The sequence below is a fragment of the Plectrocnemia conspersa genome, unplaced genomic scaffold, assembly GCF_051122295.1.
Source record: "Plectrocnemia conspersa isolate PC_06_02 unplaced genomic scaffold, ASM5112229v1 ptg000009l, whole genome shotgun sequence".
Lineage (NCBI taxonomy): Eukaryota > Metazoa > Arthropoda > Insecta > Trichoptera > Polycentropodidae > Plectrocnemia > Plectrocnemia conspersa.
In genome coordinates this window covers 19,775,156-19,800,947 of record NW_028277173.1, presented here as the reverse complement: position 1 = coordinate 19,800,947, position 25,792 = coordinate 19,775,156, and the positions used below count along the sequence as shown (strand labels likewise).

The window sequence follows — 25,792 nt, the reverse complement described above, 5'->3', positions numbered from 1 at the left end:
AAATTGCCGTAATAATTTTGCAGAGCCCTTTCAGTTTTTATTTTATACCATTGATTTGATGAAAAGTCAAAATTATGTTGAGAAGAAATGTCATCTATGATCATAATGCATTAAGAAAATATTTTTCCAGGCTTTTGATAATTGATGAAATTTTCGAACGATATCAATAATCATCCAGATATTTATTTAATAAAATTAAATTGAGACCACTGTGACTTAACAGGTTATACTCTAAGATGTTAAAAAAATAAACAATACATTATTATAAAAAAATTCATAAGAAAGAAAAAATCATAAAATAATACAATTAAATGATACAAACCGGACCAGTTCCTCGTGGCTGACATGAAATAGATAAATTTGCTATACTGACTTATTAAGGATCCAGATGGTGACAGTCATAAACGAGTCGGCTAGTGCGGACGTCCTGGCTCTAACGGTCATGAAGATGTACACTTGCTTTCAAAAAGTGAAAGTTTTTCTAGCCAAAATAACTTTATAGTGATCAGAATTGAGGAAATGATGAAAACCGGTATCCATACAGAATTTAAATCACTCTATAAATAAAAGGAGTCCACAACAGATCGAATGCATTTAAACAATTTTTTATCATTTTTATACAGAAAAAACTTTAATTTGTACTTCAATAATAAATAACGTGAAAAGCAACGGGCCCAGTTTGGACCCTTGAGGAATCCTCGAAGAAGTGATATATTCTTTCGAATATGCAATCGACCGGCAAGGTTACGCGCAAGTTGAAAATGACCGAGTTAAATCATCCTTGTCGAAAGCCTCAAAATCTCAAAAAAGAATTCCCACATAGATGGATTTTGCCACTGTTTCTGAAACACGAAAGATTAGAACACTAGAACGTGCCAAAACGATCTTTATAAAAAAATATTAACGCATAAAATAGCAGATGCGAGACTTGTATGACGTAAGAATTAAAAAAATTGTTTTCATGCTTACTATGGTTAAAATAAATGAAACGGTGTTTTAAATGTATTATAAATCAATTTAAAAATAAATTACTGTAAAAATATTTTCTTAAATTTGTATCTTAATTTTCCGAAGTATGTAATTGAATTTCGTAAAACGGTTTTTTGGTGCTACTAACAGAAAGAAACAATGTATGTATTTGAAATTTTTGAAATTACTGGAGCACCTCAAACTTTATATAAGCTTATCGAATTAAACGTGTAATTTCTATCCAACCCTGACATTAATATATTTTATATCACAAAGTATGTGAGAACGTACACGTTCACTTAATAATTAATTAAAGCTCCCTTACACTTTTTTCGTTAATTTTTACAAAATTCACCTTAACGCATATAATCATTATGATACAATAAAAAAATCTAAATAAAAATAATTAACATGTATTATTTATTAATTTATATATTTTTATTTACAATAATCAAATCTATTTATGCACCACAGATCCTAACCGAAGAATTAAGGCATTTTAATCTATTTAAAATTGTATAATAATATGCGATTATATGATGTGGATAATAATATGTACACTTAGCGCAACTTGTCACATAATCTAATTATTTGATTAATATAACTTTGGTCGTTAAGCCAACTTTTCTTCAACAATCACTTCGTGAGTAATAAGTCTATACGATTCTTCGGCGAACTCCTTTCTAGAGCGCCTATCATCGCAATTCTATCTGGCTAGGGTTGAGATTTCAGTGTCGGTATCAATATCTCTCCGATATGCGTTCGAAAGCTCGACACCGTGACACTTATTGTTCTTCAACACTTGAAGTTCAAATTTGGCGTTTTGCGTCATGTCAGGTGAATCCCTTCTCCTTATGGTCGATGTGGCACCCGAGAAATTGGACGATTTCTTACAGCTCAATATTTCGGCGAACTCCTTGCGAAAGTTTTCGTTCAACCACCCGTAAAGCAAGGGATTCGAGCACGCGCTAGACATGCCCATCAGGTGGCAGAACGAGAACAGTAAAAGAAAGTTTTTTTTATCCATAAAATTGCCCTTTATATCCGAGATTAAATTAAGCAGATTCAAGGGGAGCCAACTGACACCATAGACGACAGCTATCGCTATCAATAGCGCGTTCGTCTTTTGCATTTTCTTATCGCGCTCCATCTCCTTCTTCATGTCAGCGCCCAGGTTCGTAGACCTATATCTATTCTTCAACTTCAAATAAATCTGCTGGTAGGCGGACGATACTATGACAATGGGTATCAAATATTGAACGACTAAACTGAACGCCGAATAATAAGCCCTCCCATTTTCGATGGGCCATTCTTCGACGCAAAAACTCACAAACTCCAATTCAGCTAATCCCGTAGGAAACGTTTTCAAATCACGGAATATGTAAATCGGCGATACCAACGCAGCCGCCAATATCCATATTATCAACAGCACGAGCATAGAGCCTCCCACGTCTAAGGACTTCTTCGTCGGGTTGACGATGACCTATTTAAAAATAAAATAGAAATATAAATATACGCCTGCGATATGAAGCGTATGCAATAGTTTTCATTTTGTTTAAACATATTGTATATAAGCAGAGCTACAGGTGCACATCGAAACAAGCATTCCGCTTCGACGAATTGCATATCTACATTCATGCCAGGCGCTGTTTCTATCAATTTATTGAGAGAATATATTTTTTACTGTGTGTTTCATAGGCAAGTTTATGCTATCAAACAATTTATATGAGCTTCAGACTTTTTGCGTAACAGTCTCATGCAAATATATTTCTGTACATATACAATAAAAATGTAAATACAAATATAAAAATTGACTACGGTATACAAAATATAAATGAGTGCTTTTATTACATAAAACGTACCATACATATATTTTATAACTACTTAACATACAAAGGGGTTTCCAAAAATTTGTAGAAGTGACACATAGATGGTGTTGTAGTGACAATCATAATTTGTTCCAATGTAAAATTTGAGCACGAAACGCTACTTAATTTAGTCATGCGTGTAGTTTTAATAGACGCGTTTGGCTATTTTTTTGATATAGGTAATTTATAACCTTTAGCTATGGTTGGCACGAGCGCTATCAAGTTTTTATATATTCGTAATTTATATAATGACTTCTTACATGTCTCTGCCACGATGAAAAAATGAGCTAAAATAAAATTAGGCAGCACATCTTTTCAGTAACATTTCCTTCAAAATTAATTACTGCAGAATAATAATACGGATATTTGTGACAATTTGTGACTACGAATTTGTCATTACTAACTAGATTTTAAATATCAGTCAAAACAATGCCACCAAAGCAGTTAAAAGTTGGTCTATTAACAGTCGATATAAAATACAGATAAGGGAGCAAAAAATTTCATACTGATCCATCACAGAGCAAGGCAATTGCTTAAGTTTTTTTAAGTAAAAAAATTGATAGAAAAAAGATTTTTATGTAGATTTGCTACTACTAAATTGTCATTAGCAACCAGAGTTTAAATAGCTATCAAAACAGTTGACTAAGAGAGAAAATAGTAAGTCTTAAATATGTAAATAGTCAACTTTACAGGAGGTGAAAAAATAATTTACAGATTTACATACGTTCATTTTTGGATTTTTATAATATTATATTTCACAATTTATTCATCAGAAAGTTTTTCATACTTAAAGTATCTATATAGCACGATATTGGATTTTGTCAAGAATGAAAATTTTCAATTGTGGAATAACGTAAGTTATGATGTTGTAACGTTGCTCCACTGAATTATAATAAGTACTTATGGATCATGTATAACGTTTGTCGAAAACTTATCTACTAATACATAATTTTAAAATTAAATATAAAAGTGGTCTTTTAAAAAGATATAATAAAAAAAAATCCAAAAAATATTTAAAAACGATAAAAAAAATTTATAAAACAACGAATTAAAAATTAAAAACGTTACATTTTTTTATATTAAATAATATTTCATTTAGCTATAGTTTTTTTTATATTTTGAAGAAATTGGTTGAAATCACAGAATCACTCATATAACGTTATTCAATCAAAATCTCAATTCTGATACAACGTTATTCAATTGCTGTAAATGTAGAAACAGTGCATTATAAAAATTTATGTCGTTCAAATCATCATATTATGTATAATTTTTTGTCGTTATTGTAAACGAGGGTATCAGTTGATGTATCTTAGATGAAATAAAACATATTTTTTAGTGATTTTTAATATTTGAAGTGCGCCTCATTAGTAGGTGTAGATATTCTAGAAGAGGTGTAAGTTTTTTGTTTAGCTATAAATTATATTTTACTTTGACTTTTGTACTTCAATTAGATCAATGCAATAATTGATCTTTGACATAAATATAAATACTTTTCAAAAAAAATATTTTATATGTGCTGGTGGTGAACTCTCCTTGAAATTAAATCTGCTATTGGAGCTTTAATAAAAGCGGAAGTCTTTAAAGTGGTTATTTTATACTGTATTCTATATAATCATGCAATGGCTTAATAAATTATTCCGGAGCTATTTAAATTACAAACTTTATATGGACTCGGGTTTCAATGGTATTCTCTTCACAATATTTTGCCAAAAAGTTAAAAGCCAAGCGTAAACTTTTGATATATCATACAAAAGTTCGCTGGCTATCTCATGTTATATAATTAAGGCATAGAAATTACAGAATAATAATATACCGCAAATACATATAATCTCACGTTTAAATTGCCTTACAATTTAAGGATCAAAAGTGAGTACTAATATACAAAATAATGATCCCATTAAGTTACAGAGTAAGGATTTCTCAAGCATGATAAATTAAGGGATCGTAAATAACTGAATGCTCAGGAAGTGTTCATAATATGTTTGAAATCATATGTGGATCAGTATCAAGAAAGTGTAACAGTAAAATGTATATGAACTTGAATCAATGATTTGATAAAATAGTGTTGGCAATGTTTCTAAATATATATTTTATTTTTCTAGTATGCATGCATATGAATTTAAGCACCGTTAAAATAACCAAATCAAACAAGCACTAAAACACAAATACGAACGTAACTTGCATAGTCAACATGAAGCATATTAGATTACCTGATATCTATCCAAGGCGATGGCTATGATTGTGATGGTGGAGACGAATATCGATGTGCCTTGCAAGATTCCAATTATCCTGCAAAGGAACGCCCATCTTATCATCGGCCAGTGTTTACTGACAATCTCAGACAACGTGAATGGTGCTGTAATTAAGCATAGCAACAGATCGGATATTGCCAAATTCAGTATGAACATGTTCCTTGCTGTGCGCATAGCAGGCTTTCTTACCACCTGCAAACAGGAAGTTTGATTAGCGACGATGTGTAAAAGCTTCTTGGCTGAAAGGGTTTATATGCTTATCGGAGTACGACTGCTTACTTCCTTACATAATTTATATTTTCATGAAATTTGAATGAGCTCTTATACAATATCATTTATTATGAATATCGAACTTATAAAATTAACAGTAAAGTAATCAGTCTCAAGTAATTTAATTATCATAAATATTATTATAATTATTCCTGATAAGTCGATCGTTTTACACTGGAACGGAAAACGTCGACAAATCGAGTATAATCCTCTTAATTCCGACACGGATTTTATCGTTCAGTTGACTCGTTTTTATAAAAGGAATATTCGAAGCGATTTTTAGCGTCCCCAGCACTATCGTTTAAGCTGGCGCTCTCATATCGTTAAGCACAGTTTAAAAGGGCGAGGTTCGTTCAGAATCTTTTGTGTGAAAAATAAACTGCTCCTGGACTTTTTTCTCTGTATAGCGATATCGTTATAAACATATATGTAAAATGTAGCAAAATCGTTTCCTGAGCTTGAAGCAGAAAGAAGTGACAATCATGATGAATAAAAAAGCTTTTGCCACTGCTGAAAAATCATTTTGATAATTGCTTAAAAATGTAATTCATAAATTTTTTTTACTGATTTCTTAGCACGAGTGGACGAGGCGCCACAGATCGTCATATTCCCGTCAAAGTCCGCCCAAGAAAGTTTTATTAGTGCCACCTTGATTTTGGCCATAGTAAATCAATTGCCCTCCCACACGCGCACTTGTCCAGTTATCGTATGTAAAGTGGTGAAAATATGAGAGATCGCTCGTTACGAGTAAAGTTTTCCTTTTTTTATTTGTAAAATTATTGTCCTGGTGTTCATTTTCATTTTTTATTTGTACAAATTAAGATCATTACGTACAACTATGTATATTAATTAATCGTAAAGTTTCTGTGGATGCATTAATAGTCTCCAAAGTGGTTCAACTTTCGATTCCGGAGGTTGAGCTAGAACAGGGGATGTGAAGAGAGAAGCGGCCGCTTTAAAGTTGGATTGACCTCTTCTTGTATGAGTCAAAGCCGAAGAGCTCTTGAAATTCTAATATTGTATTCAAGTGTGAATGTCAGTAAAAGTGTCAAAGAATCTCTTTGATTTTAGGTGTCCGTGGAATTTTCTTGAGATCCGTATTTATATTCTTTCCCAACTCTATATGAGATTCTGATTTTCATCCCTTTCGGTTGATATCCAAACACAGAACAGATTGTCGTTGTATGCTAGAGCAGATTACGAACGCAATCCGATACAGTGTGTTCGTGGTGGATACTTCTGATTTTCCTGATTCATTGCGTGTACTTTGAATTAATCCGCAGTGAATGTTTTTTCACGGTGGTATTCCATTTCAACAAAGAAGCCTCTTTTTTATTTTGGCCGTTTAAAATGCCAGAACTGATTTGATCACCACGGTTTACGATTTAATAGTTTAATAATTATATTCTCAGACTGAATTTGACAAAAATCTTTTAATACGTTTCAAGAACTTTTGGATTAAAGCCTCTTTTGAGCAAATTGTTAAATGGAAAGGTAGAATAGTATTATTGTTTTAGTAGCTAACTCTTAATAGTCCAAGGAATATTATTATAAAATAAAAAATATTTTTAACGCCTAAATAACTACCAGTTTTACTATGGGAAATATCATAAGAACAACTGTTTTTATTCATATAGTAATGAAAAAACTTTAATGCGATTAGGATAGGTGATTTTTATTTTTATTTACAATGTTAGTTTGAAGAGAGCTGGAATGTTTTGAAAATTTTCATTGCGTTTTTTATATTGATTTTCTAACGAGTCACATTCACAATTTATTGTCATGTTGTATTATATTATAAAATAGAATTGAAAATCAATGTGTATTCTACTATTTCGTGGTTGATATAACATAACGAATCAAAAATAATTGATAATACAATATATTTTTTGATTAAAAATGCATATCTTTTCACTTTTCTACTATTACATATACAAATCAATTGTCACTGAGGATAACACTGTAAAATAAAAATCACTTCACTATTATATTCACAAAGCTATCAGAAAAGAAAGTGAACGTCTATGAACTTCGCCAGTGAAAGAACAAGATGAAAAAATCCCAGATAAATCCAATGTAAAATGGAGTCAGTCAATATGTGCAATATGAAAATTGACAAAAAAGTAATTATACGATTATCAGCTTAATACGCAATTACTTCAACAACCTAATTTAAATACTTTATTATTTTTTTAATTATGCACCTGATCATAAAAATAATATAGTCGATGTTTTTATTGTATTAATCCAAGCGCTGAATAATAAAATCTTAACACAGCTGCACAAAACAGCGGTTATTTACGACTCGACGAATTTATTCACTCCGATTGGAAAGCTTGTCTTTTTTTAGCGTCCTAGCTTTTTTTTTAAAACAAAATAGAAGTTATTTTTCTTACCGCCGTCACAACAAAAGCATTCTCAACGCTGCCAATCACAGTAACAATTGTGTACAGTATAATCAGCGTCCAGTGCATGGGCGGGTCCAGGCTTCTGTTGTCTAGAAAAGACGTCAAAAGTGTGTTCATTTCTTCGTGTTTGCTCGTGTTGGTCGTCGAATTGTCCTCAATAGGATCCCAATTAAGTTTGCTGGCATCCATCTGAGTGAAAAAAAATAATGATCATTCGTATTTTAATTATAAACATAGCCATATAATTTAAATAAAATAATCTAAGACAAGACAATTTTTTTTAGAATTTTCTGAATTTAAATATATATATATGAGTACTCAAATAATGTATGCATAAAAAAAATAATTAAAAATAAAAGCTTTCAGTGCAATGGCACTGAAAAATTATCTAGTTAAATTTATTTTAGATGAAACCTGAATAATGTGTTTTTTTTATCTAAATAACCTTTAAAATAATGTTTAAGTTTGTCACTATATGTTACATATTAAAAATTTATAATAAATGAAATGCATTGTAATTTATTTTTTTATTGATTAAAATTATGACCTGACAGGTTAACCTAATGCTGATAGCATTCATAACATAAATGTGATAAACGCAGATTACTATTAACTGGCTAACCAAAAATTTGTATAATAACTGGCTAGCCAAAAATTAGGGCTGAGATCTAATTTATTTGCTTCAAAGGAATTTCTTAAGAATGGACAAACAAAAAGCGTACACAAATGCAAACGTTATGCTTGCATCTGCCTGTCCGTTTCCGATCCGTTCGTTTAAAACTAGGACAGCAGACAGACAAATCTGTATCTTTTTCGCCACACACGATCGGATTTGTCCGTGACGGACAAATCTGTCGGATGTGCCTGCGCATGTATGACCAGCTATTATCTACTGTTTATGTATATTTCCAACACATATGCTTGAGGTATTGATAATATCTATAAGCTTATCCATTGGATGCTTGCTATGGATGCATCGTTTCTTTTATTTTAATTTCTTACCTTATATATAAATAATTGTATTAATATTTTTATTGCACTCTATTTAAATTATTAATTTACTTACCAGCTCATATCTGAACCTTATTCTCAAAAACTTACCGGTCTTTATTTCGTTTTGCTGTTATAGCATACGAGAGCGCTTTACCACTCTGGCTTTATAACTTTAAGTGCGCTAGTTGCTAAGTACTCATTATGAATATCACAGGGATGCACAAACTGGTCATGAATTAATTTTAATTATAAGAGTAAGTATAATACGTTGTAGTTTAATTTAATTATTTTATTCACTAATGGCACGGCTTCGTAATAATTAAAATAAAAATTAGCTTATCATATAATACCTTATATTCTTTTCCTGCTTAAATTTTTGTTAACATAATTGTTTCAGTCATAAAAAATATTAACTTGAGATTGAAGTTATCTGAAGTTTTATTGTTTTTATTTATTGATAAGAAATATTTTTAATACATACATATTATACATAAGAATGTAAAAAAGTACTGGTTTAATTACTAAATATGACATAAAAGATTCTCATAAAAATAATATTACTTATCACTTTAAATTTTAATTAAATAAAATAAATTATAACTTATGATTTTTTATTGAAAGAGCAAATAATGATGCGCCAATTAAATAAGCATCATAGTCCATTTGCAATTGTCCATTGAAAAATATTGGTCATTATATGACTTGAAAAATAGTCCAGATTGTGCAGTTTTATAAACCTGAAAATGTTAAAATAAATAGTTTGATTTTATGTATAAATTCAACATCACAGCCACTGAACGCGAAACATGGCTCACAACATCTCAAGAAAAGAACACGCCCAATAAAAATATTTCTGCTATTTACATAATTTTAATGAAAGTGAGAAAGTATAATTTAGCACAAATGATGTTTTTCCGTAGTTTCCTCTAGTCATAAGTTCATAACCCAAGCACACTTTATTATTATTGGATTGTCTCATTCTATTCCCTAGAATTTTTTTTTCAGTTATGTTGTTGATTTATTTAATGTGTCTTTGTCGTGAGGTGATTGTGTATATTGCTATTTTTATACGCCTTATCTTTTCAAGGATTTTTATATTTGTGGAAGATTTACTTTTTTTTATGTTCTAATAGGAGACGCTCTATATTTTTATTTAGATATTAAATTGCATTTTTTATATTTTCAAGAGCTTTAGTGATTATGGTTTTTTGGCAATATATTAGTGATAACAATGAGAAGATTAAAATAATATGTTGTCGAATTCTAGCAATTTTTATTACACTTTAAAATACTTATTTGATATCATTGAGCCAATTTATATAACAGTTTGTAAATAATATGATATTATTTTTTTCATAGAAGTCAATACAAAGAGAAAGTCAGGATTCGAACAATACAATGGCCTGGAAAAAATCCCGATCTAGACCCGATTAAAATTTATGAACCATAATAAAAAGTAAGGTGCGACAAAAAAGTTTTGGACAATAGATAATTCAAAATACTCGATTCGAAGTTTCAGAAACAGTTATAAAGAAATGCTATAAAATGCCCCTCACTAATTGAAGCCGTTAATAAAATATTTCGATGAATAAAAACGTATTAAATTTAGGATAATATTATTTTTGCATTTCACTTAAACAACAAAGAATTATAATATAATGTTTTTTAGTGAGATAGATAATCGTTTATTGTGACCTTAATATCAAAGTTACGATAGAACGAACATGAGCGGTTAACATCGTTTCAGAAAAATATACGGCTCTTTGGATTTTGATTTATATTAAATTTATTATTTATAATAAATTTTAATATCCTGTTTGAACCTATTGACTTTATTCAAGAAGTAAATTTAGAGGGCTAGTAAAAGTAGAATCGATTTTTTTCTCATTTGGCAAAACAGCCCTTTTCAAAACTACGAACCCATGTATAAACCCATAATTTCACTAAGTGCGCGTCTCATTGAGTGATTAATTCTGTGCAAAGGTAGACTGCAAATATTTCCGAAAAAATAAAAATAAAATAATTAGAATGTGCCTTCAACAATATTTATGAGCAACGGCAAAAAGTAATCGATATCCTTTCTTTAAAATGCTCGGAAACTGCACGCGTTTATTGCCGAAAAAGAGAGCAAACACAAGACTTCTATGACAGGTTTACTAAATGTATTAATAAAAATAATTCGTGTTTTTTCTAAAGACCATATAAGACAATTACAAAATAAAATCAATTAAAATATGCTATATGCTATGTCTCTCAATTTCCTAATATCTCTGGATGAGTTATATATAATATCTATATTCAAGTATATTGCAATTATTTCGAATATGTATTTCTTTTCACAAAAGTATTATGATACATTGCAAATAATCATTATCTGGATGTATATATTCATCTTTGAGGTTCTTCTATCCACTCATTACGGCAATGCTTGTCAAATAACCATTTAGAACCTTGAATGTGCTCTTGTGTGTATTAAACTAAATATATTTAGAACATTATCTCACTAGCAATGTAAACATTTTCAAATTGGTTAGGGTTATTCTAACGTAAATAATATTTAATGTACTGTGATAACTATAAAATAGTATCCATATGATTCAGTTAGTATTAGGTTATCCCAAAATAAATGTCATTTTTTTTTAATTAAATTTTCAACAGTTGTGTTTTAGCCGTTGAAACTTGAGTACCTATTTTGTTATATCTGTGTTTCTCTACATCTGAGATCCATATTCTTATTTTTTTTAAAATAGACTTAAATTTTTACCAAGTAAACAGTTTATATAATTTTTTTTAAATAATAACTACGGTCCTAAAAACATTTGTAAAGTAGTAGGAGGTGATTTATTTGATACCCGTATGTGCTAAAGACGGTTTAAAAATATTCAAAAGGGCAATTACATATGTGAAAGACCAATAATGATAGACGATAATGTTTTGACTGCAGAAATGAAAGCAAATTCTACTCAAAATATCTATCAATCGGTGTGATTAAATGGTGTAACGACACATAAAGAAGGTTGGGAAGGCTTGGAGACAAGGTGTATGAATTTCACATGAATTGAGCGAAGAAAAGAACTTCTGCATCATGAAGCTGGTCGCGTTTTCTTTTGATAACCGAAAATAAAAAATGGGTGTTATACGACAAAAATTGTCGTAAAAGACAGTGGATAGTCAAAGGTCATGTAGTAAAATCTATCTCGAAGCCCAGGCACAATGTAAAAAAATCCATTGAGTGTATAGTGGGATTTCAAAAGAATTTTGCATTATGAAACTTTTAAATTTGGCCAAACAATATCAGCAAGATTTTATTGTGAGCAGCTAGATCTTTTGCACAAGAAAGTAAAAAATCATGCTCTTGTCAACAAATGTATAATAGTTCTACAACACGATTGTAGAACCATTCGTGTTAAAGCGAAATTCACTCATCATGGAAATTGTCTAGAAAATTTAATTTTATTTACCTTATTTTCCAAACTTTACTTCTTTCGACTACCATTTATTTCTATCGATTAAGCGCTTCCTAGGCAAAAAAAATGCAGACGATGTGAAAAAAGGGCTATCGAAATATTTTGCATCAAAAACACATATTGTGCTAATGGAATATAAAAAAGACCGAGAAGTGGGGGAATCATTAAAATAAGAGCAAACATGTTAAAGAGACTTTTTTTAATAATTTAAAAAAACAATTTGGTAATTACCTTCTATAATTATTTATTTTAATATATACTAAATCATAATCACACTATAAGGGTCAATATATAATTTGCGATAAACTGAAAAATAAGTATTATATAAATAAAATGAAATTTAATCTTTTTAATTATTATTAAAAAAGCATATTTTTTGTGTGTTTATAAGTATTTTTTTAGATAAAAAATATCTGACTATTTAAAATGATATTTTAGTCTATTATAAGATTTGTTCCTAGAAAAGATAATTTATTATGATGATTTTTATCAAAAAATTGTTTCTCTGAAAAACTCGTATGTCTTGTTTACAAGTTACCACTAGCAATATTAAAAAAAACTATATAAGAGATTTTATCCTACAAAAAGTTAATATACACCGATTCTAAAAAATAATTCTAAGAAATCTGAAATTGAACTTTACAAATATTCATAAAAAATCATTAAACATCAAAATTTGATGAAATATTTATACATATTTTATATGAAATGTTTGACGTATATTATGTTGTTATTCATATATAAAAAATGCCTAAGCCGTTAAAAGAACGTAAACAGAATTTTTAAAATATACTAAGAAACACCGACTGACTTTACGCACGATTTTGACGATTGATGTACAGTTTATTTTTATTTAACATATTTTTAATCAAAATTGTCTGACTTGGTTCAGATTTACCATTGAAACTACTGCACGCAAACTTATGTAGGTCAAGCGATAATTTCATACCTGATACGAATTATCTTTTTTTTATTCAGTTACAGTAATAATTAAATAATATAGGTTTATAATAATTTATGCAGTAAATACTGTTAAACTAAAGATCTGATATGTATTAATAATTAATTTTATATAAAAAAAAGCGCGAGAGACTATTAAGTTTTAACATCCAAAATATCAATATTTATCTAATCCGTAATTACTCTTGATCGACTCCCACAGGATGAAAACTAAGTTTTAATTTTTAACTCCACCGCTAACTTTTCCTCACAAAACTTTCATCCCGGCGCGTTATTTTTAATTATGTACAAGTCAGTGTTTTAACGCAATCAGGACTATACTAAATCTATTCATTTTATTATTTTAAAAAAAATATAATTAAATATTTACAATCATTTAAAGTTTAAATCCACAAATTCGAACGAAATAATGTAAATTGTGCTATAATCCTATAACTCTTGTTTTCATTCGATTACGAATGAACCGTTGATTTAAAGCAATTTGATTAATCATAAACTTAAACAGAACTATTATTAACAGCTAAATCAAGCAATATTTTAACCGAAACTCTCCATATATAATAATATTTTCGTAAATACAAACAAAGGATTTCTTGCAAACTTTATTCATGTTAGTATATAAAATTGAATATTTACTTATCTTAATTTATTATTGATTGAAATATGTATTGTAATATATAGTAGAGATGTATTGAATTATTTTGGCAACAATTCTATCATTAATCACTTGCATGTCTAATATAAATCTGCCTCCATAAAAACTTGTATTATGATGTAGGTATTATGTAATTTAATGTCACATTACGTTGCTTTCTTTTTTGTTGTATTACTATATTTTTTTAATATATCATGTCATATCCTAAACGAACATTAAATATATATTTAAGGCGCCTCATCGCAATTATATGTTTAATACATTCCTATTATTAATATTAGTCGATTAATAAATTTTTTATGTGATATTATAGCATCCCTATAATTTTCAGTTAGCAGCATTTACAGTGATTTGAATATTATTTGTGGCTTTTTTAAAAAAGTTTATTACCATTATTAATTATTATGTTTAATATAAAATTATATAAAATTAGTACTTATTTTAATTTAAACCTTAACTGGCCAGCAAAGGTAGGTGTTCTCGTGCTTATTTTTAAAATCCACTGTAAGTATATATTATTGTATATATTACAAAAATCAATCTTGATATTGAAAATTTATATTTAATGTAAGCTAATAAGTAAAAGTGTGCGTGAAAAATATTTTACTTCATATTACTCATTAGTATAGTATGAGCCCGAGCTTTTGTCATTCATTCAATGGTTTTTGTATAATTCACAAGATAGAAAATGACTTAGGTATTCGCAGAAAAGCCAACGAAACGAACGCTTCAAAACCATCGTGTGATGAAAGGCAGTTTTCTAACACGTGCATATATTACAGTATATGTACGTGGTAAGACTCAAGAAATATTTTCCAAATGCCATTGTCATTTGATATGTGGGAAGAGAGAAATATCATTTTTCGAAGACAATGCCCAGTTCCGTGAAAGGAACGCTGTTGTCAAGCAATGCTTTCTAGTGTCCTTAGCATTCGTCTATTATATCATAAATAATAAGCTATCTGAATAAAATCTTCAGTAAGGTAATTCATTGCGTACCACACGAAACCTACACGCACGAATAATCATATTATACAAATTACATAGCACAGTTAAACACCTTAAACTAAGGAATGTTTGAAAAATATTTTTACTTAAATGATAATAAAAATATATTAATTAATAGCACAATGAAACAAAGAACAACTAAACACAACTACTAATGAAAATAGATATTTTGATTAGAATCGCTTCGATTATTTGCTCAGCGTTTTCCTCAACTGATCAGCCTCAAACAATAGTATTAATTAATGTTCCCAATATATAACAATGTTATATGTACATTGGTTAACATACATACGTATGCATAGATATTTATATATTGTAATTAATTTTATAGTTTTGTAATTAATTAAATTATTAAATATGAGGACTAAATACATATAAATAAACAGTTTTTTGTACTTAATGATTAATTATAAAACAATGTTTTGTTATATGTTCTCGCGTTGTTATATGTTTAACATATATGTTTTGATATATGTTCTCGCGAGTACTGATGTATAGATTTTTTGTCGTGATATTTCGACTGGATCACACCAGCCATCTTCGGACGAATTCGTCTAACGATGGATATATATATATTTATATATATATATATATATATATATATATATATATATATATATATATATATAAATATAAATATAAATATATATATATATATATATATATATATATATATATATATATATATATATATATATATATATATATATATATATATATATATATATATATATATATATATATATATATATATATATATATATATATATAAACGTAAAAAATTACTTTGTATTTTTTTATAAGGTAATTTATGTTTTAATATTATTATTAAGGTAAATTTATCATATCTATCCATATTATTATTATCGACCTTAATAATTTATAAAAAAATCTATAATAAAAAAATTTTAGCTCATACTTAATTTTAACAATTCTTGTCAATCATGAAATAATAATTGTAATAAATGATTTAAAGAGAACAACAGACATACATAAGTATTATTAGTTTTGTTAAAGTATCTATTGCTTAATAAATAAACAATTAATATAGATTCTGAATATTTGTTTAATAATATTTTTTTTATTGAGAATACTGTGTATTGAGCTTACAAAACTACTAATAGAATAATAATAAATACGTATATTTTTACGCAATCACACAAAATTAATATATAAAATTAAAACATTAAATGCAATCTCATTCCATGCTTTTTCAATTCACGAATTAGACTTCATAAAAACTCACTTTCAATCCTCATTTAAAATTCGGATCATGTCCTTTATATTCATATTTTTTTAGTGTTGCTACTGAAGATTTTTCCCAAAACAGATTACAAATAATATATTAGACATTACTGCAAAGAAATTTGGTTTATTTATTTTATTTTATTTTACATTATAAGATATTGAGCGTATTTTTTCCAAGGACTGTTTAGTCGAATAAAATCAATATATACATATGTGGATCTTGAATTGAGCCCTTTTAATAAAATATTTATATATTATTCGTTTACATTCAATTATGATTTTAAAGAATCTGATTTTTTTATCAGTAAACTATTGTCTACAAGCAAGATTTGCTTCTAGTTAAATTGAATGCTTACTTATTTATTTTTATACGCACATTTAACACTATTTGTATACACATAATATTTAACTCTTTTTATAAATTTACCTTTAGATTTCCAAGTAATAATTATAACAAAAAAAATAATAATATTTAAAATATATTTAGTACTGTAGGCGAAGAATTGTGGTTAGAAAGAATTATTGGTAAAGAATTGCGGGCGAAAAATATTTCTAGCTGCGGCAAAACACCTCTTCGTCGCTGAAATAAAATTCTTCACCTCATCAAACGACGTCGAAATCCGCGAATTCTTCGTCGTGTATTTTCGAATCTATGAGTTTAATGAAATTCGCAACTTCACACGAACGAGATTCCGTCAGAGGTTTTATTTCTTTTCCCGGAATCAATGCTTGAAGATAAATCGCACAAATTTATTTATGAACCTTACCACTTATATAGCCTATGTGAATCCTTGGACTCTTGTATACTTTTTATATTTTTTATTTGCGAGTAAGATTTTTCTCCTCTGATTTAAATTAACTTTTAGCAGAATCGATCTGTGCTCTCGATCAAAAGTTTCAGCTGGCCATTGGGCGTGAGGCGAATAAATTTTCTCGGTTTATATAGCGCCGAGCTTAGACACAAATTGCGTTCGACGATTGAAAAGTATACTATAAACCGGACGAAGGTGAAATAAAATTATTTCTTAATATTCACACTTAGATTAGTCTAATGTCGGATCTGAGACCACGTAGTAAATTTTAAACATATTTATATTTAGATCGATTAATATATTTTCTATATCTATTGTATACTTAATTGAATGTGCTAAATTATAAATGTATTTATGCATTGAAGCATGAAGAAATTAAAATAATTTTTTTTGTCTCCTTTATTGATAATACATAATTGTATAGCCTTTCCGTCACAGTAACAATCTCAAGGGACACTTTTTTCAATAAATCAATACCAACCATAAGAAAAAATATGAAAAACACGTCGATTAAATAAACAAATATAAGACTCACTTTATATGTAAAATAACACTAAATGAATCTATTTAAATAATAATTTACGTGATTTACATAATGATTATTTCATATCAAAAACAGTTTCCTTATTAATTGTTACATAAAAGCTCATATAATTATAATCTAGAGCCCAAAGCAAAGCCTTAAATAAATTTAATATGTGCTATGTATCACAATTCAGCAGTAATAAAAATAAAAATTATTATAGAAGTAAATGTTTGAAATAAACATATAAACCGTAGAAAATTAGTACAGCGTTTACTTTAACGTAAAAAATATGTGGTATATTATTGTATGATATATAAATAATAAAATGTAACGAAATTCCAATAAATTGACAAAAAATATTAATAGGTCCTTAGAGATTGAGCAAATAATTAAGGCATAATCAGATCCATTTATATTTTTATATTACGATGTAATGGTCTATTCAGATTTTTTTTATGTATATACAGCAAATGTATATTTTAAGTTACTATGTAAAATAAATTTTATGAATATAAAATAAAATGATTGTGATGTTTCTGTTAAGTATTGATTATTTTTTAAATATTACTACATACATATAATATAACTGTTCAAGTTCAATTATATAAATTCATGTAATGTGAAATAAATCTGAATTTTTATATATTCTTATGATTATAACATAATTCTATATTTATATAAATATCAAGTTTTGAAAAGATGATTTTAAATATGATTATAATTTGTTACAAAATTCAGTGTGACGTGTAACACGATAATATCAACTTATATCAATTTCATCAGTCATTCCGAGACAATTAAAAATCAACGCGTGCGAAATGTGATGCATGAATCCATTAACGAAAATTTAAATTAATTATACACACCTTTTTGATATATAATATGTCATATAAAATCAAACGTCGTCAAATTAACTCGCAAAAGAATATTCCGACATTTTTAACTGGTAACAAATAAAACTTGTTCGATTTTAGTCATTATTCTTCACCGTATCTAATATTTTATTTTAAACTTAAACATCACGAGGCACTTTTCACATTATTTAATGTTAATAATTATTAAATCACATAACTGAATTGCGTATTTCTAAAAAAGTTAAACATCGTACGTGTATTTTATTCAAAAGCGAGTAACGTCTAACTGTGCCGACCGACACGAAATAACTGAACGAGGGTCGGTTTTCTCGACTGGAAAATCCTGCGCACATCGGAAAACTGTAGAAAATGTGATGTTGCGTTAATTTTAAAATAAATTATTTTAGTGTTTGTTTTTCAATTTGATTTAATTTGAGCACGATAAAAAATATGAATTGCAGTTATTAATATGATACTTTTTAATTTTATTTATATGTTGCATTAACCTTTATACTAAATTATCTGAGTTTTGGGTGTGTGGTGTAAATAGATTTGCAAAGAAAATATTAGCCAAAGCAAGCTCTAAATCAATCACAATAATAGAGTCTATCTAGTTTTCCCAATGCATTGGAATACATCCAAATATATCTTAATATTGATTCTGATACATTATATATATATACTACATTCTTAACAAATATATATTTTTACAATTTTATATATAGAATAGAATTAAAATTAAAGTTGTTTATCCAAAGCACACTATAGCTATAAATTGTTTTATTTTTCCCGTCAATTATAATTTCCATCGAGATTTTATACAAAGACAAGATTACTTTATTTGCATATAAAATAATTCACAGATCTAAAATCTGTCATTAGCTACATATAATATAATTGCATATCTTATAATTAAAGTCGATGCTGTTTTCTTACGATATCCTGTTATTTGTAATAAAAAAATTCAGCTTTATTTATTGGCCAAGTTATTAAAAAACATCTTATTTTTTATATAATGTATTTATTTTTAAATACCACGATTATTAATTATTAAATTTAGGGTTACAGATTTTATTTTTTTTTTAAATCAGAAAGCTTAGAATTTACCGATTGCTTAGTATTTTTTATATATACTTTATTATGTGTACTTAATCGATTTGATCCCTAAACAAATTTTCTCGGAATGATCCTAGCAAAAGTTGTAATAAATCGATATTTTAAAGTAAGCGAGCGAAATTTTCAGCGACACGCGTTCACTCAAAAAAGTAATTAAGGGCACACTGCATGGGCAATGGGAGAGGTTCCAGTTGTGGGTCAAGTGCAAGAAGTGTGAGTAAGCTAACCCATGCGTTTGTTTGATTAAATTTAAAAAATATATAATTTAAAAAATGTTTTTTCTTAACCGCGTTAATCGAAGAATAAGTGTATCATTTTAAGTTTTATAGTTTTTTCTTCATATAAATTTATTTTAATAAGTCCATACTTCTCATACTATACTATCTTAAATTTAATATATTTTTTTTTATTAGAATTTTTAACAATTTATATTTTACCCTTCTGTATTAGTTTTTTTTATATAAATATTTAGTATTTAAATATATTATTTTATTATACTATAAATAAAAGCTAATCATTTTCCTGATAATATATCGATTTTATTATATTTTCCATCATATGCACCATGTATTCTTATCTGTAAGTATAGTATTGCATGTAAAATACAATTCACACTTCATATTGCGTTAAAACTTATTTGCGCTTATAGCTAAAATCATTTTTCACTATAAATAAAAATAAATATTATTTAATTTAAACTTCAAGAAACGCTCGAAAGCTTGAACGTTGCCTTTTCGTATTGATCTAACACTTGAAACTAATTTTCTTCAAAGTCAGATTAAAATCTCTAAATGTAACTATTCACTTCGTTGTACGTCTTGTTTTGTTCATTGAATTAATTTTTTTCTTGATTAAATTATAAGTTATAATAAATTCTAAAAAAACTCTTTTAATTAAACTTTTGTATATTAAATACTCGGAATAAATTTTCGCTCCTATAACAAAATTAATTAAACCAAAATGCATGTATGATTTTTTAACACAAAGGGTCCCTAATGATATTTGAAACGGTACTTTTTTATTAAAAACATAAAAATTTAATTTATTTCAAGAATCTTTAATATAAAAAGGGGTAATGCATTGAATGCGACTCATCTTCATTACATGTTTTAAGAGAAAAGGGTCTACTAATTTTTTTATCTAATTACTTTGTACATCATATGTTATGCTTGTTAAATTTAACATGGTACATACATGAATAGTTACTCAATACTTAGTTAATATATCCTCTACTACGCCGTTGAATAGATTTTCATACACTCTTGAAAAACGATAACAAAACTCTTATTTATTCCCTTGGCATCCTACTTAATTTATCGTTTGGCTATATTGTGAAATAGCCAAAGCGTTAAATTTAAACATCACGTAAATCTTTAATTAGACACGTTCATCGACCAGTTTTTCAAGCTTAATTAATTAAATTTATAAATACAAACATATGTAATAAATAAATATATACATACTATGTATATAATAACCATACTCGATCATAGGCATACACATTTATCAGTAATAAGCTTTGTTTACATCTGGATATGAGCTAAAAGGTAGTCAATTTCATTATCACACTTAATGGAGTTTATCTATACAACTTACTATCATAGTTTATGTTTCAATGAAAAATCGATAAGTGATTCAGAATGTTTGTAATATTTACGCTTTATAAATAATGAAGTATCAAAAATACAGTAGCCACAAAATATTTTTTAATAAAAATATTAAATTCATAGAAAAAATATAATAACTAGTACACAATTCCAAAAATTCCCGTACATTAATCAGGTGCACCCGGTATATATCAACAATGAAATTTTTTAATACGCTTTAAACACACGTTGGCTATTAATCATAAATTTTGACGTTTGCTGGTAAACTAAAATACATAAAGTGTTAAAAGATTACTCTCAAGATTGACTTTTTATTTGAAAATATCGTCTATAATATTTTTTCTATCATAAGCTTCCGTATTTTAGTTTACGTTTAAAATTAAGTTATACAGTTGGTTAACTTTTTTTAGCTTTCTTCTTTATTTTATTTTTTTGACACATTTTATATACTTATCTATTTTAAGTGTTATAAACATCCATAAATATTTTTCATATTCGATAATAAATATATACATATTTAATTTAAATATTCGACGTAATCAATTTGATCATATAATTGAATTTTCGCAAAAGCATAAATTGCCAAATTTACATACACTTATATCTTATGAAACCCTAATTCTATTCAAAGAAAATAATAATACCAAAAAAATTTATGCGTTACTTATAACCGTATAACAAAAATAAATTTATTTTATTACTGTAGTTTATTTATATTTTTTATCAATCTGGTTGTATATTTTTTTAAATATTTCTAAATTATCCTAAAATCGAATTTATTTTCACAAAATTACTTGGTTATTTTATTTTATTAAATGTTATAATTTAGTATCGTGCGCATTGCTCCTAATGATACAACTGCAGGCAAACATATTAAATAGTATATTATTATTAGTAATAATGCAATATTTGCTTAAGTCGTTAACTTTTATACGTCCTCATTCAACATATGTAAATATTTTTACGCCCATTCAATTATACCAATTGAAAATGGGCGTATATGTGAAACGTGAGAAACGTGTAATTTAATATGCTACTTAAAACATATTTTCAATCAATTTGGTTCTCTCGTCTACTTTTGTTCTTATTAAAAAGTTTTTGTATCTTTACAGTGGTTTTTAAACGCTTTTCAATCACACTATTTACAGAAAAACCTGGAATCGCTGTGAAGGTGGTCGATCGACAATATTTTAGAATTGTAACGTGTCACGTTGCCATATTTTCCAGATTCCCTTGTCCAACGAAATAATTTTACAGTATAGACGAAGACTTCCGTTGATAAATTGACAGTGGAAATTCGAGTAAAATATTACATAGTCCAATATTCCTTCTATTTCTTATATACACCATCTAAAGTTAAGTTGAATCTCGTCTACATGAGATCCAGTGCACTTTGATGCTATACGTTTTGAAGAATGTGATTTGAAGTCCGAGGCCATATGAAGTTTATAACTTTAATTACGATGAATTTGAGAAATAATTTTTGATGTCAATTCATAAGTATATATAATATCACTATTTATGGGTGCTCCATCTACACCAAAATTTAACATAAAAACACTTTTAGTTTGCGCCTATAGAGTTGGCAGCATTGAAAATTATCAATACAACACAATAGAGCAGAGTCAAAGAAATTCCTTTGTGCGAGAAATTCCGCATGCGCGATCCGAAATCAAAACAATCGAATTGAAACGGTTGTGTAAAGCTCCAAAGTTGCAAAAGAATTGCAAGAAATACGCAACAAAAAAAAACACAACAAATTTTTTTCTGAAACACTGAAAGAGTTTGAACAACACAATGAAAATACAGAGAAAGTGGTTAAAGAACCACTTGCATCAACTATAAATAATAAACTACATATAAATAAAAAGAATACCCGTAGCAAATTAAATGGAAAACATGCTACAAATTTGTCTGACTGAAAAACCTATATAATAACATGGATCAGCGATTGAAGAAAATATTAAACGGTTCCACTTCAGTGTGTAAACTTAAAAATCAGACATAAACAATATAACAATAATATCTTGGAATACTAATGGACTAGTGCTTAAGCGCAATGAACTTGAGGCAGTCTTCTGAAACACATGTCACACGATAATCAATACGCAGATTAAAAGAATACAAATTCTACCATGCTTATCACCCTAGTAACTCTGCAAAAGGGTGAGGTGGTATCATAATGTTTAATATCATGAAGATATTAAAATTCAAACAGAACGAATACAAATCACAAAAATAATTATCAAAACAGCTACAGTCAAATGATAAGATCATATATCAACCCATACTATGACTTAATCAATAGACAGGTCTTGAAGGAACTAGGAGGAAAATCTGTCACTAAAGTCCTTACTGCAGTATTTCGACAAAAATATGTAGCACAACTGTAGAAGATCGCGAAAGTAATCATGATCCCTAAGCCAGGAAAACCGCTGAATGTACTCACATCACATAAGCCAATATCACTGCTACCAGTGCTCTCCAAATTGTTTGAAAAACTTATTCTCAAAAGATTAACGCCCATAATAAAAGAAAGATAGTTAAAACCCAACCATCAATTTGGATTCAGACAAAACCATTTAACAATCGATTAAGTAATCTTATCGATATCTGAGACACAGAACAAGCCCTAGAAGAAAAGAAATTCTGCTTGGCTGTCTTTCTCGACGTTTCCCAAACATTCGACAAGGTCTCGCATGATGGACTAAACCACAAAATTTGAAAAGCCCTTCCTGCAAATTATGCAGGTATATTTAAATCATATCTTAAAAATCGCTACTTTCAAATTAAACAAGAAAACGGCTATTCAGAAATTAAGAAGATCAACGCTGGTGTACCTCAGAGAAGTGTACTGGGCCCACTCATCTACCTTTTCTATACCAATGATCTACCAGAAGTTTTTAACCAACGGATGACACTGTATTATAAAAATAATTTAATTTGCTATATAATTATACTGTTTACCATCTCCAAAAAACCATACACTTACCATACACTGTTTACCATCTCCAAAAAAATAATGAAAGGAAAAGATCAATATGTGATTTGAATCCAGGTCTTTCGGGTATTAGACACCGACTTATACAACTGATCTATCATGTCAAAAGCTTCAAAACTCATCTTAATAAATTAAATTTACTTTTTCTTGCCTTAGCATTTTTAGTATATGCATTTTTTTAATATTCTTTTAGCTTTGTATCTCTAACATAAACAAAGAACTTTTTCACATAAAAAACACAGGCTTATCGATTCTATCTTCGCTATAAAAAAACACGTAAACCCATGTAACTAGCCGAAACTCATTTGATATTCTATTATCTTTTTAAGGTCTAAAATAATTGTTATAGCTACATTTCCTTAATTAAAAATATTTTTCTAGCTTAAACCATACATCCGCGCACTAAAATTTTGCTTAATTTCGTACAATTTGTACGCAAATTACGCATAATAGAATTTACAGTAGAGAGGAAACCCACACTTCTCCTACAATCCCTCTATACCTCCCCTGAGAAGCGTACCTACAGATTAAAAACCCCTGGTTTAAAGCGATGTGGTTTAAGTATATATTTATAAATATTCAACTACAACTCATAACTTACATATTTTCGTCGCGTATCTACTTAGTCAGCACATATGAAAAATTCCTTACACGACAATATTTTTACACATACCAATATCTTTGTCTTGCTTTTTGCCTTAAGCAATTTTAAAACGAGCTTAATGTATACACATATATTCCTATTTTCCCACTGGACATTTTAAATATATTTTAAACTTTGAACTTTTGTATTAAAAAAATATTAAAAAAGAATATACCTATTGCTATATTTATAGAATTGCTTATTTCGAATACACAGTATATCATTGCTTATATTTCAATGTATCTATGTAGTAATTACGATGATTGTTACTCTCCTATAAGCTAAAAAATAATTGTAAGCAAAAGTAGCTTGATTGTTTTAAAATAACACATATGTATATTTTTTATCATCTCATGTGGGTGCGAAATTTTTTTAGAGCATTTAACTGTTCCGATTTCCTGTTATAGATTTTTTTTTATTAAAGTTCAAGTTTTTTTAAACCACTTTCTCGGACGTCCTAGTTTTTTATGTGTATCTAATATATGCATATGATTTCAGGATTAAATATAGATTAAGTAAAGGAGATTAGTAGAGCTAAATGGCAACTACATATATTTTATGAAACACCAAAATAATTTATTTATTTTCAAATCTATAGTCTTCACCTACCATTTGGTCATTTTTTTAATTCTATTAGTATAAAATATGGCATTTTTTTAATTCTATAAGTATAGAGATCCAGCTGAGTACAATAAAAGCTTTTTATTGTTGTCTGGTCTGGTTTGAGAGTTTTCTAATGCACAATCCATCTGCAATACTACAATACACACAAAATGTGTTTTTACTTGACCTTTCGATAACCACTCTCTTCTAAGACGATTGTTGTCATACAACACCCATATCTCAAATGGATAGCATCCAGAAGTTTTTGTGATATATGACTTATTTTAGTGTGGAATCCATACACGTTGTTTCCAAAACTTCCCAATATGTTTTATGCGTCGATGCACTATTAAATCGGACTGGTTAAGTTTTTCGGGCAACTGATAGATAGTTTGAGTAGGATTTGCTTCCATTTTTGCATCATTGTCTATTTTTGCTGATCTCCCACATTACTTAGACTATTCTTGATATCGTAATTTCCCGTTCAAATTTTTTAACCATCTTCAATAATTACGGATATCTAATAAATCAC

At 28.0% G+C, this 25,792-nt stretch overlaps 1 protein-coding gene across 1 annotated transcript; it reads right to left on the bottom strand.

The window, feature by feature from the left end:
* Positions 1-1,525: 1,525 nt before the first annotated feature.
* Positions 1,526-18,443, bottom strand: NPFR (Neuropeptide F receptor). Its single transcript, XM_088192260.1, has 4 exons — positions 18,303-18,443; positions 7,756-7,956; positions 5,048-5,281; positions 1,526-2,452 (listed from the first exon to the last, which is right to left on the bottom strand). Exons 2-4 carry the CDS (start codon positions 7,954-7,956, stop codon positions 1,676-1,678), a joined length of 1,212 nt encoding a protein of 403 aa, XP_088048386.1. The 5' UTR covers positions 18,303-18,443; the 3' UTR covers positions 1,526-1,675.
* Positions 18,444-25,792: the final 7,349 nt, after the last annotated feature.

Coding starts and splice junctions, on each gene's coding strand:
- NPFR (XM_088192260.1), bottom strand. CDS start 7,956: ATGGATGCCAGCAAACTTAATTGGGATCCTATTGAGGACAATTCGACG. Junction 5,282..7,755: donor ATGCTTTTGTTGTGACGGCG/GTAAGAAAAATA, acceptor TCCTGTTTGCAG/GTGGTAAGAAAGCCTGCTAT. Junction 2,453..5,047: donor TCGCCTTGGATAGATATCAG/GTAATCTAATAT, acceptor ATTTTTAAATAG/GTCATCGTCAACCCGACGAA.